Source organism: Haliotis rufescens, unplaced genomic scaffold (genome assembly GCF_023055435.1).
Source record: "Haliotis rufescens isolate VD_foot unplaced genomic scaffold, xgHalRufe1.0.p SCAF_33, whole genome shotgun sequence".
Lineage (NCBI taxonomy): Eukaryota > Metazoa > Mollusca > Gastropoda > Lepetellida > Haliotidae > Haliotis > Haliotis rufescens.
The window spans coordinates 1161574-1177702 of NW_025964035.1; the positions used below are offsets into that span (position 1 = coordinate 1161574).

At 42.6% G+C, this 16129-nt stretch overlaps 1 protein-coding gene across 1 annotated transcript; it reads right to left on the minus strand.

Moving 5' to 3' along the window:
- On the minus strand, positions 1 to 14930 carry LOC124151627 (MAM and LDL-receptor class A domain-containing protein 1-like). The gene is made up of 15 exons (XM_046524186.2): positions 14685 to 14930; positions 12571 to 12666; positions 12420 to 12471; positions 11795 to 11830; positions 10331 to 10729; positions 9424 to 9687; positions 7764 to 7892; positions 7499 to 7656; positions 6425 to 6620; positions 5837 to 5977; positions 4623 to 4780; positions 3221 to 3416; positions 1677 to 1817; positions 914 to 1068; positions 1 to 251 (listed from the first exon to the last, which is right to left on the minus strand). The coding sequence occupies exons 1-15, from the start codon at positions 14877 to 14879 to the stop codon at positions 60 to 62; spliced, it is 2508 nt and encodes an 835-aa protein (XP_046380142.2). The 5' UTR covers positions 14880 to 14930; the 3' UTR covers positions 1 to 59.
- Between the last annotated feature and the right edge of the window lie 1199 nt (positions 14931 to 16129).

Below are 16129 nucleotides of genomic sequence, written 5' to 3' on the forward strand. Positions count from 1 at the left end.
CAATTTTGCACGGTTGGTGTATTGCAGATTATTGAGGTGAGAATCACAGTTTGGGAGTTCTAGTTACAGCCTCCCTGTGAGACTGTAACATCGTCGATGGCGATGTAGGAGTTGGAGACCGTTCCCCTGATGCCCACGATGTCGAGGTTGAACTGCGTCCAGTAGCTGACGATTTTCACTGTGGCGTGGTGCCAACCAGTTCCAGCATCGGCGTCCAACAAGGACAGAGTCTCCACTGGATTCCCGTATACCTGCAGAGTGAGTGAGTGAGTGAGTTGGGTTTAACGCCGCTTTTAACAGTATTACAGTTTTATCACGGCGTGTCAGCTTAATGTGGGAGGAAAGCCCGAAGTGATGCAGGTCTCAGACGTTTACCACTTCGGTGAAACCCACGAGCACGGGTATGGTGCTGACAAACCTAGAAACACAATCGGGGCGAACCGGGATTCGAACCCACAATCATAGGTTTCTGGCGTGCCCAAGGGACGCAACTCTGCACAGCGAATCGCGGCGCCTTAGACGACTGGGCCACCCGTGCCCCCACCTGCAGAGTGAGTTATATGATGTGATATAATAGGGCAAGCTCTTATGCTATTATTTAGAAAGGTTCAGAGCCATGGTAGGAACGCTAACTGATCGTCTAACATCTACACTCTGTTTACTACAGGTAACTAGACATATCTTTAAAAATCCCAACACGGTTCAGATGTATTGTCTGATAAATCCATATCTGTTTGATGATAATATTTGAGATTTTACGAGCGCTTCTGGTAGGACAGATTTCGCACATGTGACTATTTGGGGTGAAGCTTATATCCAAATGTGTGTTCTCTAATTATAACGTGTATTGGTTAATGTGAACCCCTGTACCCCCGTGAAGCTATCACAGCAATAATATCCAACATGCCAATACCATTCTGCGGATAAGAAGACTGCCGATGTTTTGGCCATCCATGTAGTACCAAAAGTCGAGACAGAAGATGGTGTTGGTTGTCAGAAGCGGCGATACCAACCCTGCGGTTTTTTCAATGGCGAACTTGGGATCCAGGTAGATGTAATGACCACTGCCTGTGTGTGGAATGTGAGACCTCAGTGTGATGCCACCATCGATATAAAAGATATACATTTGGCAGATTGATTTCTTAACGCTGTGTGCATACATGAGCTGTTCCCTGCAGCTGGTTGGTGCTTTAATCACAGATTCACGACGACCCGCCTATAAAAGACACCTTGGTAGGTTATATATGAACCATTACATCCATTTGAATTGAGTCAGTGAATGTATTTGTACGCCGAAGTCCGGATCATTCACGACCAACTCGCGTTATTCCGGGACAAGCCGAACAGCGACTCGTGTCCCTCTTGTGGCCATTAAATATATTTGCCTCGATTTCACCCAAAAAAGGTGGCTGGGCATCCGGCATTTCCTGTTTGAAATAAATGTTCTGCTCCTTCTTGCAGAGAAATAAATTATATGTCTTGAAGTGAGTGTGTGAGTGAGCATATTTTCATTAACATCAAAGCGGTGGACACCAGCAATGGGCTTCACACATTGTACCCATGTGGGGAATCGAACCCTTTACCCACTGGACAAATACTAACCCAGCGTCTGCTAGGTCGTTATTGTGGATTGTTGTTAGTAGTAAAGTGTGTTTTGGGAGTTAATTGTTTGTTACCTGTTTGAAGTGTGTGGTCTGTCGGTGGACCCACATAGCCTCTGCTTGGTGGTCCGGATTTAATCGACCAATCAAAATCGTCCTGTTTTCCTTGCGTCCAGCTGCACAACTGACTCTCGAAGTCACAGTCAAGGGGATTGGCTGAAACATGAAATAATGACTCACTAATTCATTTTCAGAACGTGGGCGCCCAGTCGTCAAAGGCGCTGCAATTCACTGTGCAGAGTTGGGTCCCTTGGACACGCCATAAAACTATGATTGAAGGTTGGACTCCCGGTTCGCCTTGATTATGTTTCTTAGGTTGTCGTGCTCGAGGTGGTAATACACCGTAGTCGTAAACCTCTGAGACATGCATCACTTCCGGCTTTCCTCCCACATCAAGCTATACTTGGAATACTGTTTAAAGCCGCGTTAATCACTCTCTCATTTACAGAAGTATGATGATGTTGGTTACATCGAGGATTCATCACGAGTGTTTTTTAATATGGGAAATATCAACCGAGTCTTAGTTAATCGGTATTTGCCGAGCCTTTGGCGAGGCAAATACCGATTAACGGGACGAGGTTGATATTTCCCATATTAAAAAACACGAGTGATGAATTCTATTTATCATTTTCACATTTTTGCGTCCAAATTAAGGAATAATTGCATTAAACATTAACATCAGCAACTTGTCGAAATCTTACGTATAGATCGTGCGTAGTGATACATGTTTTCCATAGTCATGTAAACCAAAATAAACAATTCGCTGAGAAAAAAAGTTCCTCGGATTATTTTAAACAAAATACTTGAACAGACTTTTGCAGAATAATTGAAACTTTAATAACGGTAACAACAACGATTCTGTGTAATCTGATTATATCTCTGGTGTAACTTCACTTATAATATATAGTTTCAAATCAAACCGCTCGCTCTTCCGGTTATCTAATTTGCATATCTAATGTGCATACTTATGTCATATGGGTATGACATACATGTTTTTATGTCATAAGCTTATGTCATGGATAAATGCTTAAGTTAAATGATAAATGGATGTTATCGCACATCGCCAAAGTCTTTTGTGTTTTGTGTTACTGTCCCGGTACAACCCAGCTATATAACCACGGCGGCCTGTAAGTAGTGGAAGCTGGACCAGACAAATTGATTTTGTATTATTTTGATATTATGAGCAACGCGGGGCATGCTGACACAAAATCAACAAAGTCACCGAGACAGACAACCCGATCCATTTACAGTAAACTACGGTTATAACGAACACGCTTATAACGAACTGACGGATATAACGAACCTACTTTTTTGGTCCAGACTATTTGCTGTAGTTATGCTGTATATATGCTTATAACGAACTACGGTTATAACGAACTAAAATTAGTAGTCCCTTTGAGTTCGTTATAACCGTACTTTACTGTAGTTGTGAGTGAGCTATTCTCTGGCGTTGGCGTTTTATATTACCTATTTAATGAAACGATTTCAATGTAAACTGACTATTTATTGGTAGCAATAGTTGACAATACTCCCAAACGCCCCGTTATAAAAATACCGACCTGGTGGTGGACAAGAGTTTGCTGTACCCGTGATGTCGTCAATGGCAATGTCGCCGTAGAAGTTGGCGCCTTTGGTCATTTCTATGATGATGTTGTATTGTTTGGCAGACGCTGGAACGGTGAACCTCGCCAGTTTCCACTCGTTGCCTTGACTACCCTTGTGCGTCCACATCATTTGCCTGGCTTCCCCATGTTTCTGTTACAGATTAGAACATGACTTATTTAGCGTCAACAGTTTGTAAGCAAAGTTGCTGGTCTACATTCAGAGAAATAAACTTCATACTGTAGATGGTATCAAAAAATGTCTATGCTGATTTTGATTGTTTATTCGATTCTTAGCGGGCCTGTAGCTGAAGCCGAAAACGCATAAGGAGATCATAAGGAAACAGAAGGGTCCCCAGCGCATCCCATTAGGGTAGGCGCTCTTATTATGAATAATTTGTATGTACAACGAGACATAACGGGAAGCCCCTGGCCATGTTAACAGAATTAGTTAAAAGAAACTGTGTTTCACTTTAACATATTCTGACCACATATGTTTAAACGTTAGATGAAACTGAATATTATGTCAATGTGCTAATGTTTGAGCAAATTAACAAAATCATTTATACTCAATTTTAGTTGATGACGCCATTGCATGCAGTGTATGGTGGCGCTTCTCTCATTCTAAATCACCTCTGTCGTTAGCGATACCCAACTCGTAAATTCGGAATAAACTCGCATATTGTTTCATGTGTAACGCTGTCTAGTTGACGAGTGGAGTCTTTGTGTTTTTTTTAAAAAGTGGCTGTATCTCTACATATGTTCAATGAAAAAACTTATATGTCATAAAGAATTCCCGATTCACACATATATATACGAGCAGTCATTGGAATATCTATGGTGCACTTTCTGATGTGTCATTCTATATGATCTTAATTAATACTTATTGCAGGAGCATAGACCCAGGGGTCAAATATACTATGTTTGAAACACTTGTTGTGAGTTCGAGCTTTGGTCCTTGGTTGGTCAACATCATGGTCAGTATCATGTCCGTGCGCGTGGGTTTCACCAGCGTGATTATACAAGAATAGGACCTCAATAACGTTGGGGTTTATTCCCCCATGAACGTGACAAGCAATGGTTTAACTGAAATACGAGGCGGCGTTAAACCCAACTCACCCAAGGACTCATGTGTGTTCTTATCCGCTGCCACAGTTTGTGTCTCTAACAAATACCCAGTGCTACAGCTTGTCGTTTGTGGGTCCGCATTCTTTCTTCCCACACATTGAACTGACACGTCAACGGAGATGACTCGCTGGAATACATTGTCTCTGGACCAAGACAACACTACTGAAGCCATATTTATTTATCGTTTACCGAATGGTTGAATTCCACGTGTGTCTACAATGCCATACCCTACCTGGACATACACGTTGAGAGATCCCACCCCTGAGCCACTCATGTGGTACCAGACGCTGAAGCACATGGCCCCCTTGTTGGTGAGCAAGGGGGAGACAACCCTGGCCGTGTCACCTGCAGCCCCAGTGGACGTCTCCAGGTAAAGGTAGTGTCCTCGTGCTGTTCTCGAAAATAAAATACGTGTTTTATCACATAATGGAAGTGTTTTAGAAACCAATACAATAAACCTGATATCACACTACAACAGATATACAAATGAGACACCTAGCAGAAACTAGTTCTAAGTTTCATACATTGATGATTGCTCCATGAACTATTACCAATAATTTAGATGAGGGTTCCCCAAAGTGTGGGTGATTCTGAAACATCAATTATGTTTAAGAATGACATCATCTCATGTGATAACGGGAATATTAATATTACCCTCGGGTGTTTCTGTATCATAAATATCACATATTAGGAATAAAAAAAAACAAACTTAATATCATCTCCGATGGCTCGCACAATACATACAATAATCCTATCCATACTATATTATATTGATGATATGACAGACTCAAGTTCATCTTGTTTAGGGGTCAACCATTTAATATGATGGATGGAGGCTGGATGGCTTGGGGTTTTGTTTGTTTTATTTTTTTGGGAAAGCAGGAGCTGAACAAATAACATATTTTTTTAGGACACACAAGCTTGCCAAGCGAAACAAATTTATTATTTCCAAGAATATCAGGTGGTTGGTCCTTAAGAACTAGCCGTTGGAAGGGTGTGATTTTCATTGAGGTGAGGTGAGGTGAAATGGGGTTTAACGTCGCGTCAAAGATTATTGCACTTATATAGCGACGTGTGTGTGTGTGTGTGTGTGTGTGTGTGTGGCTGCTTGTACTAGTCCGGACTGATGCCGATTTATAGTGCTAGCTCACTGAGATACCATGCCACAGTTTAACATGAATACCCCACTCAGACACAGTATACTGACTCCGAGCCGACCAGTCCTTGTTTTAGCCCCTTAATGCCGAGCGCCAGACAGGGTAACAACAAGTACCATCTTTTAACGTCTTTTGGTATGACGCGGTCGGGATCGAACCCCGGACCTTCCGCTCTCCGGGCGGACGCTCTACCATTAGACCACGGAGGCGGTCCTGATTTTCATTGAACAGATGTATAATGCTAGTGCTTTAGTCGCTTGGGGGAAATGTGATGATGTGATCCCCTCACCATCTTTCAGGGTGTGATCAGCCGACGGTCCAGTCATCATGCTTGGTGTGGCGCCATTGTATATGACCAGATCTTTCTGGTCATCTGTTGCCTGTTTCCAAAGGCACGTGCCAGACTCAAAGTCACAATTCAGGTCACGAGCTAAAATCACGGAAGCAAGTTATGTTTGTACAAAGTTAACATATATGCAACATGACACATACAAGTGACAAATCCGGCATGGTGCATGTCTAAATGGTGTTAACTAAAATACATTTGTGTACGTGTACACATTTACAGACAGAATTTGACAATCAAAATATGCCTCCACTCAGGAGAGTGCATTAAGAGCCAGCAGGTCCCCACCATGTCAACTTTAGAGTGAGTGAGTGAGTGAGTCTGGTTTGACTTCGCTGTGAGCAGTATTGAACAGGAGAAGCATTAATAATTCATCCACATGGAAGCGCATTAGTTACACATTCTACGCCGATGGTACTTTCAAAATCTACGTCGACGATATTTGCTTTAGTATGTGGCATTAATACGCTTCCCTGCATCCGTATATACCAAGAAGACCGCAGGAAGTGCACATTGGTCAGTGCCACCCACCGGTCATTGTGCAAACCCCGTCTGTAACTTCAATATCATCCAGGGCGATGTCCCCCTCGATGGACTTTCCTCGCTGAGCCTCCAGCACCACCCTGTAAGACTGGGAGGTGGCGGGTATAGTCACTGCCATGTGGTTCCACTGGTTACCCTGGTCACCATCTTCATGCCATATGGAAGTTCGGGAACCGTTTTGATACTGAGAAGAAAAGTTCGAATAGTGTTCATCGATGAGAGTGTGCGCTGCAATCTGTTTGGTTGATGACGTGATTAAATGGGATTAGATGCCCGGAAATGTCATTGACTATTACCTGTGTGCATGAATATTTTCTGAACAAGCATCATTTTTGTCAATCTCAAATTTGAAAAGAATGTAACACATTGTATCATAACGTACTCTCATTCGAAAGTGACGTCATAGTATTCCAGAGGTACACCATGTGTGTCTCACACAGAGAAAGAAAGAAAGACAGACACAAAGAGAAACAGAAAGACAGAGACAGAGAGACACAGAGAGAGGGGGGTCGGGGGTAAGCGAGAGAGATTCGGAAAATAACATTTTTATTTTACATTGTCGATAAACAAATCTGAAAATACATATTTTTTGGTCTCCTAATTATGTACCTAACTCTGATAACATGAACCTGCATGTCGTTTTGTCACGAGGTTTTAATATAAAAACAACTCAGAGAGAAATAACAAATAAATTCAAGCAAGATGTGAACACACAATATCTGGGATCAGAGACAGTTATAGACGTGCCCACAATCTGCAATCTCAATCTCCATGATACCATTGCGATTCCTAGTAATTACAGGCCCCTACAATGTATGCTTGTCAGAGACGTCTTAATGTATCGGGGGGGGGGGGGGGGGGGGGGGGGGGGTAAGACTTGGTGACCTGGATGTTAACGTGTCATCGTACCCAACGGCGTGCATCGTTGCTCATAATATCAGTCGCCGGATTGTCTTGTCCAGATTTGATTATTTACAGGCTGATGTCATATAACTGGAATGTTGCTAAGAGCAGCGTTAAACAAGAAACATAAACTTTTTGTGAGTGTGTTGAGACATGTACCTCTTTAAACACTGTCAGTGAGTTGACGTCTGTGCCAAACATGTGGTACCACATCCGCAAACATGTGACTGTCTTTCCTCCCAAAACCGGGGACACTAGGTCTGCCTTGTCGTTGATATTGCCTAAGCTGGTCTCCATATAGACGTAGTAACCATGACCTAAAATGGAAAATACATCGACCTTGACTTTCCGGATGGCAGTTTGACCTTGAAGTGATAAAGATATGGAGTGATCAATCTGAGTTTATATGACACGTGTGACATACCGGTGGTATGATCTGAGCTTGGTCCCGTGGAACCTGTCGGAGTGCCCCCTGTGTGATAGATCCAGTCCGTGTTGTCTGTCTGACTCTGGGTCCAAGAACAGAAGTCCCTTTCAAAGTCACAGCTCAGAGCTACCACAAACAGAGTTTTAAAACTATACCAAACTATATACCATGCTTGGCACAAAAGACAGGACGATATTTCAAATGAAAAAGGCAACCAGGCAACTAGACAGCACTTCAATACATGCTCCCCGAGGACTACAAGAACGTGGGGAATGTGGTCTGTTGTTTAATGTTTTTTAACAAGGTCCGCTGGTTCTATTGTAGGATAGTAAACTCAACTGGACGCAATACCTCGTCGACTGTGCTATGATGATTTGCAACGACGATGATTCTACGCCCTACTCTCAGACAACATGACCTTGCCAGTTCCTGTTCTGACATTGGTGTACTGTGTGAATGCGTGTGTGTGGTTTTACGTCGCTTTAAGGCAACATTCCAGCACCATCACGACTGGGGACACCAGGAATGGGCTTCACACATTGTACTCATGTGGGGAATCGAACCTGGCTTTCTGCCTTTTTCGACCTCACTTGTTTGTAATCAGCTAAGCAAGGGCGGTTTGGTCGAAACACCGAAATCCTGCCAGGTTCCAACACTATTCTTGATTCAAGAACAGGACAGGCCTCTTTCATGTCACATTTAACAGTATTCTGAAGCATATCCTGAACATTGTCCTGAGTGCACTAACCCTAATTCAAAGCCTGCTATAAATGTGGCCTATTATATTGCCTTTTTGGATTGTTAACCTAAAAGTGTGTGGTTAAATATAATTGATTCATTATTTTTTTATCTTGTGTAGTCATTTACTGATCACACAATATATTTCTGTGCTAACCCATTTCTTGGTGAACATCTGCGTTTTTATTTTGCGAATCACATCGTGACAATATTGTACAATGTATAGGACTCTCACAGTTACTTAAAACCCTAATGACACAGAGACACAGCGCCTTGATCTAGACTGGGAACAAAAAACATGTACACAGAGCGTAATTAGGACAATCTATAACTCATTCGTCACTACTCGCCCCTTTCCGTAACCTGCAAGAAGACTCGTCCCCCTATCGATGAATGTTATGTGCGAAAATACGACAAACCAATCAGAAAGCGCGTATGATTTTAAGTTGTTCATCAAAGAATCACTCAGAAATATTTTTTTGATTTTAGATATGTCTTGCATCTAAAAATATACCCAAGACACAGTTAAATGTGTTTAATCATACTGTATAATTCCGCATGTCACGATGTGCTTTAAATTGCATCTGAAATATATATAATATATGGGGAAATATATGTGAACCATTACGCAACGAGCTGACAATTGTTTTAGGTATGCCCGTTTGCGCTAAGACGGAACACGGTCGCAAAAATGGCCATGAGAGGGGCACGAGTCGCTATTCGGCTTGTCCCGGAATAACACGAGTTGGTCACGAATGTCATTTACTGTTAGATTGATATCAATGGTGAATTCGAGTAAGACGACAAACGATTTGGGATTCGGGAGACTTGAACCAATCTTGCTTGATTTGCCAATTTGTCCTATCGCAGACCACCTGTAAAGTTTCAGTTAAGGTGAGATGAAACCGTGATGACGTACCGATTAACTTAACGTTGAATGTTTTCTCCACGTGCCCCATTCCATTGTCTGCCAGGCACTTATACTCCCCCGCATCTGTTGACCTGGAGCCAGGGATGATGAGCAGGGGCCCTTGTTGTGTGGCGTCAAGCGGTAGAGTTGATCCAGTTTTCATCCACGTGACCTTCGACGGTGGGTCTCCCCCAACAGTGCAGTTCAATGTAACCCCACCATTGCGTTTACCTACAACCGTCTCTTTGGTGGGGCCAATTATATATGGCTGTACTGCAATCAAATTCAGGGAATGAAGAGTGAGGGAGTTGACCTGAGAAAGTATTTAATTTCTGTGAGATGGTTGAGTTTGTGACACTTTGAACACTATGACAGTCACATCACAGACTTTTGTGGAAGTATGTGGGTTGTGTTTGTGATACTTTAAACAGTAAGTCTGTCACAACACAAACTTTTGTGGAAGTGTGTAGGTTGAGTTAATGTCACTTTGAACAGTATGTCTGTCATATCACAGACTTTTGTGGAAGTGAGAGGGTGGACTTTAAAGTGAGTGAGTTCAATGTCGTTATATCATGGCGTGTCCTCGTCGAAGGCATATCACACCTTGATGTTGGAAGAAGACCGGAAAAAATGCAGGTTTCCATCGTTCACAAGGCAGGGTATGGTGTACGGATCATGACGTAAATATATATATTGATCAAATGTAATGAAACTATGTTTATAGCATAATCAATGAAACGGTACACGTTCCCATTAATATACAAGTTCTGCTTAAAGTTTAGTGTTAAATGTTCAAGAAGTTTGAATATTAGATTACAAAATTAATTTAGAATCATTGTCTCAACAGAAAAATGTGCTTTTGCAAATAAACGCAATAAAAGCATTGCTGTTAAAAATGTGTAAGTTTGATACTTACCAACGCATGTGCAGTTCGAATCAACATAAGGGGTATGTCCATCTAATCCTTGTTCTCCTTTGGAACCCTTGACCCCTGGCAAACCAGCATCACCTTTGACCCCTACACCTCCTGGTTCACCTTTGGCCCCGGGGTCACCGATCATGCCTGCATCACCTTTCAAACCTTTGGCTCCCTGAAGCCCGGATGTTCCGTTGATGCCCTGCTCCCCTTCAATGCCCTGTTGCCCGGAGAGACCTTTGTCACCCTGGACACCATCCGTCCCTTGTTCCCCTTTCAAGCCTGGCTCCCCGGTCTGTCCAGCTTGACCTTTGATTCCTGGAGGCCCTTGAATCCCCCGAGTGCCATTGTCCCCCATTTCACCATTTTGACCAACTGTTCCCAAAAGTCCCTTTGGACCTGGTTTGGAAATATGATTTGATTGTGAGCAACGACCCCCGCAGGTTATAATAACACGCTGTCAACCTATTCATCAAATCTGACCACCTATCTATTAAGTCACCGCTTACGACCAGCATAGTTTGCTGGGGATCTATATTAACCTGGAACCCCACGGAGTGGAAGTATGTTTCTTGTTCCTTAAACTTATGGAAGGTTTAATGGTCATTGCACAATGACAGTCATGATGCAGTAACCTTATCGCATGTATAATATACATATACTTGTTATATATAATTATACAGACAGTCAAGTCGGCCACCCTCCTGCACAGAGAATGTGGCATCGTCAGAAAATGCTTTAGAATTTTGAAAAAGAGTTCCGGCGCGTTTGATTACAGTGTTAAAATTCAGTTTTGTCAGAAATGGTTGCCAGAGAATGTTTGGTATTAAAATGGTAGTGTAGTGTTATATTGTGACCGCTGTACTGATGAAGGATGCTATAAACAAAGTGTAAGTGTTGGTGAATGTGTGACGTCACAGTCACCATTATTCCAGCTATACCACGGCGGTCTAACACTAGTCCAGGCGATCCACTTACAACCTGGTGGTCCGATCCATTTAATTGCCTCTCACGAACAGAATGGGTCACTGTGGATCCATTCTACCCACGATCCAGGATCCACAAGAGGGACAAAACTTAGTTGGAAAACCATTTATTAGTGATTGGCTGGGTAAGTTTGCTTTAACGCCACCTTGAGCAATATCTCAGTTATACCACGGCGTGTCAGTTTGATTTGGGAGGAAATCCCGAAATGATGCAGGTCTCAGATGTTTACCACTTTAGTGATACTATTGAGTCCTATGGAGCTGTAAAACGGGGGAGTCGGGGACTCGATGCCAGGTTCATAGGTTTCTGGCACGCCTAAGGGACGCAACTCTGCGTATGTATGATAATAGTTTTGACCTTTATTAGACAGTCCTCGTCCTGCCATTAGTAACGGAGTCTTCATTAACCAGTTATTTTGCTGTTATATCACACTTGGATTGATATACATGTGAAAGCATATATTGTTAACTGTCTTACCTGTATCTCCTAATGGCCCAGTGTCTCCCTTCTCTCCTGCATACAAGGATGATTAGTCAGGTGGGCCACAAACATCAAACATTTCAAAGAGATATATGTTGGGAGAGTACAGTCAGTCAAGTGGGATACAACAGGTGGGATACAAATATCAAACATTTCAAAGAGAAATCAGTTGGAAGAGAACAGTCAGTCAAGTGGGATACAACAGGTCGGATACAAACATCAAATATCTCAAAGAGAAATCAGTTGGCAGAGAACAGTCAGTCAAGTGGGATACAACAGGTGGGATACAAATATTAAACATTTCAAAGAGAAATCAGTTGGGAGAGAACAGTCAGTCAAGTGGGATACAACAGGTCGGATACAAACATTAAACATTTCAAAGAGAAATCAGTTGGGAGAGAACAGTCAGTCAAATGGGATACAACAGGTGGGATACAAACATTAAGCATGTCAAAGAGAAATCAGTTGGGAGAGAACAGTCAGTCAAGTGGGATACAACAGGTGGGATACAAACATAGAAATAGAATATTTTTTTTAAAAAGACGACTACGGAAATAATTTGTCTTCAAAACTTTAAAATCCTTCTCTTCAGTGACATTATTATCCTCATTCTGGAGTTTACCTTGTACACAAAGTCCTGTTCCGTTACTGCAGTGCTTCTCCAGAATCAGCTCCTAGAACACAAGAAATAGCAGTGGGAGTTGTTGGTCATACACCGAAGAATGTGATCATATTTTGACATACGATTTAAATTTGTGTAAGTTTCAACACACCTGTTCTGTAATTAGCCTTTCCAAAAGTGCTTGCGTCTGTCGTTTGTTGGCGTGGTCTTCCTCCGGCGTATCCAGGATGTCCACCAGCGCCTCCCTCTTGTGCAAGTGCAGCAGAACAAACATGTACACATATGGGCAGGACATGCTTACCCTTTTCAGGAACACCTCGTGTCATCACTGATTTTCAGTAATCCATTCACACAATTTTCACCGTTATTTTGGATCTGTTTCGGAGGATAATCGAGACTGGTTGTTCTCAGGCGCTGACGTTTAATAATTTACATCTTGGGTGTTCATATTGCATATGAGACACCAAGGGAGGTAACTATTGCTAGAATTGGATGTCGGTCTAATCCAGAAAGATCTCGCAACCGGACTTAAATCTCTTTCCCACGCAAGTCCAGCTTAGTACAGATTCCACTAAAAGTACATGACCTATATGACTGACTGACCTGTTTTCAATATGGAAACAAATATATATAGGTCATTCGTGCGGATCTGGGAGCTGGGACCTTCGTTATTTCGAATATTTTGGGGGTTCCTGAGCCATCAGATATTTTTTCTGAAAGTAAAGGATGATCAATTTATATATTCCCTTATACAGGATCTCCAGCATATCCAGAGTACACTAACCTATTCTGTAAAATCGGAGGAAAAATAAGCTTTTTTTCTAAAACGTCGCTAAAAACTCCAGCCCAACCCACTAGGGTAAGCCAACGCGTTGACAATTAGGCTACCATCATTTTAAAATATCACTTAAAAAAAGCATGTTATTACTTTTCAACTCATCGCCTTTGTAATGTATAGGTCATTCGTGCGGATCTTAAGGGTACGGGCTGGGACCTTCGTTATTTCGAATAGTTTTGGGGTTCCTGCACCATCAGATGTTTTCTCTGAAAGTAAAAGGGGCGGTCGGGTAGCCTAGTGGTTAGAGCGTTCGATCGTCACGCCGAAGACCCGGGTTCGATTCCCGACATGGGTACAATGTATGAAGCCCATTTCTGGTGTCCCCCGCCGTGATATTGCTGGAATATTGCTAAAAGCGGCGTAAAACCATACTCACTCACTCACTGAAAGTAAAAGATGATCAATTTATATATACACAACGCCCTCGCGGTCAACGGCTGTAAGAATACTGATAAGGTTATAGAAAATATTCACTCGCACATTTATTCTCTAACTTTCTTGTCATGTAAGGCGGTATTAGTCTGGTAGCCCCAGGTTACCTTTGAAACGGTCCCTTAGATAAAATGAAACACCTCTCCTCTGTGAAATGATCGATTTCTTCCCTAAATCTGTATGTTTAAAAAAGAACAGCAGCCAAAGAAGGGAGCTCGACTCGTTTGAGCTTTGTGTTCATAATACCGTAAAAATCGATTGACAATTTACAAAAGCAAAGTATTTGGTGTGTCGAAAGGTAAATGATTTGAGATCTGGGAGTATAATACAAACGTCACCGCCAGAGAATAATCAGTTTCAATTGTCTGTCGAAAAAAAAAAATTCCGGGGGTTGTAAAAGGGAAAAGAGTGAAAATAATATGAATGGATCACTAAATCAGTGCTGAATTCATATGTTCGCGAAAGAGGTAGTACTAAACAAATAATATTTCATAATTAGTGTTTGCATGTTGCCTAACGTCGCACCCAGCAACACTCGTGCCATAACACGGCGGCATCTTATAGCATCTGGGGCGGTCGGGTAGCCTAGTGGTTAAAGCGTTCGCTCGCCACGCCGAAGACCCGGGCTCGATTCTCGACATGGGTACAATGTGTGAAGCCCATTTATGGTGTCCCCCGCAGTGATATTGCTGGAATATTGCTAAAAGCGGCGTAATACCATACTCACTCACTCACTCTTATAGCATCTTGACCAGACAGACCAGTGAACTATGTCGTGAGCCATTCCGTTTCGTCGGGGTACAACACCATCAAAGAAAATGCCACGATATATTAATGGGCATTCTTAAGCTTTTGAAGATCGGTGCAAAAATCAGCATTACTATGGGAGAGTTATGTAACGATAAGCGACCAGCAGATGTCGGAGAGTGAACGCGAACTGTACAGGACCACTACGTCACAGATAACGAAGCACCCATTCCTATCTCCACGTCTACCTTGGTTTGGAGACTGGGGCACCGTGACTTCAGGAGTCGTATTCTCTCCTGTTGGTCCTGGTACTGCTGTCGGAGAAGCTCCTCCTCATTGAACTGCCGGACAGTGAACACAACAAACACTACATTGTGAACAATGAACAGCACAGCCGCGAGGACAAATAATGCCCGAGACGTTCCTCCCGTGGACTCCCTCATCGCCGTGTGTCCTTCCTTATCAGCCGCCTTTAATTAGTAGGTCACCGTTTTGTGAGATTAGACAACAAACATTAATGTCCAAACATGAATGTTTTTTGTGCGTACACTATGGGACCAGATGATAAGATATGTTGAGAATATCTATGTTTCCTTCTACAAGGTGCTGCAAGTGTTTCCAGGTCGATGGTCAAATGTGAAATGATTAAAATTGCACACATGCTATATCAGTACATATGAACATGTTACAGTTATGTCACTTACTTACATGAGTTAATTTACGCCTGTGGTATAATGACATTCGTGGGTATTATTGAGAATGTGAACGGGGTCTTTGGGTGGTACTACAATCAGCAATCAGAATCTTAAGCCACAAAGCCCAATAGTTCTTGCTCAGTTCATAACAAAATTGTTACTTCTTCCTGTTTTTGTGTTATGTCATTCGCGGTTTCGGAAACAGGGTCTTATTATAAAGCTGAAAGTTTCATATAGTTATAGCTCGTTTTACACCAAAGCCATTTGTATTTGAATCGACTAACTTCCGGTTTGATAAAACACTTTCTTACTCCAATGAAACCTTAATTCTGAGTGAGTGAGTGAGTTGGGTTTAATGCCGCTTTTAACAGTATTCCAGTTACATCACGGCGTGTCAGCTTAATGTGGGAGGAAAGCCCGAAGTGATGCAGGTCTGAGACGTTTACCACTTCGGTGAAACCCACGAGCACGGGTATGGTGCTGACAAACCTAGAAACATAATCGGGGCGAACCGGTATAGGAACCCACAACCATAGGTTTCTGGCGTGCCCAAGGGACGCAACTCTGCACAGCGAATCGCGGCGCCTCAGACGACTGGGCCACCCGTGCCCCCAACTACAAACAGGAAATATAATTCTGAACGTCCCATGGATCTATCTCAGTTTATTGGCACTTTAAGTTTGGATTATGTCACTTCCGGTGTAGGGAAACACTTCCTCACTCGATTCGGATTGAAAATGGAATTCTCATGGTTCTAGCTTAGTTCCTTACAAAGTGTTGAGTACTTCCGGTTTGGATTATGTCACTTGTGGTTTCAGAAAACAGATGCTCATTATATTATAACTCCAAAGGTGAAAGGATTATGGCTGTGCCTTACCTTGTGACCCGTGAAGATCCGGGGTAGAACAGGTCTTCAGCAACCCATGCTTGCCGTAATAGGCGACTATGCTTGTCGTAAAAGAGGTGCCTAATGGGATCGGGTGGTCAGGCTAGCTGAC

Coding starts and splice junctions, on each gene's coding strand:
- LOC124151627 (XM_046524186.2), bottom strand. CDS start 14,879: ATGAGGGAGTCCACGGGAGGAACGTCTCGGGCATTATTTGTCCTCGCG. Junction 9,688..10,330: donor TTCGAACTGCACATGCGTTG/GTAAGTATCAAA, acceptor ATTTGATTGCAG/TACAGCCATATATAATTGGC. Junction 1,818..3,220: donor AAACTCTTGTCCACCACCAG/GTCGGTATTTTT, acceptor TTCATGTTTCAG/CCAATCCCCTTGACTGTGAC.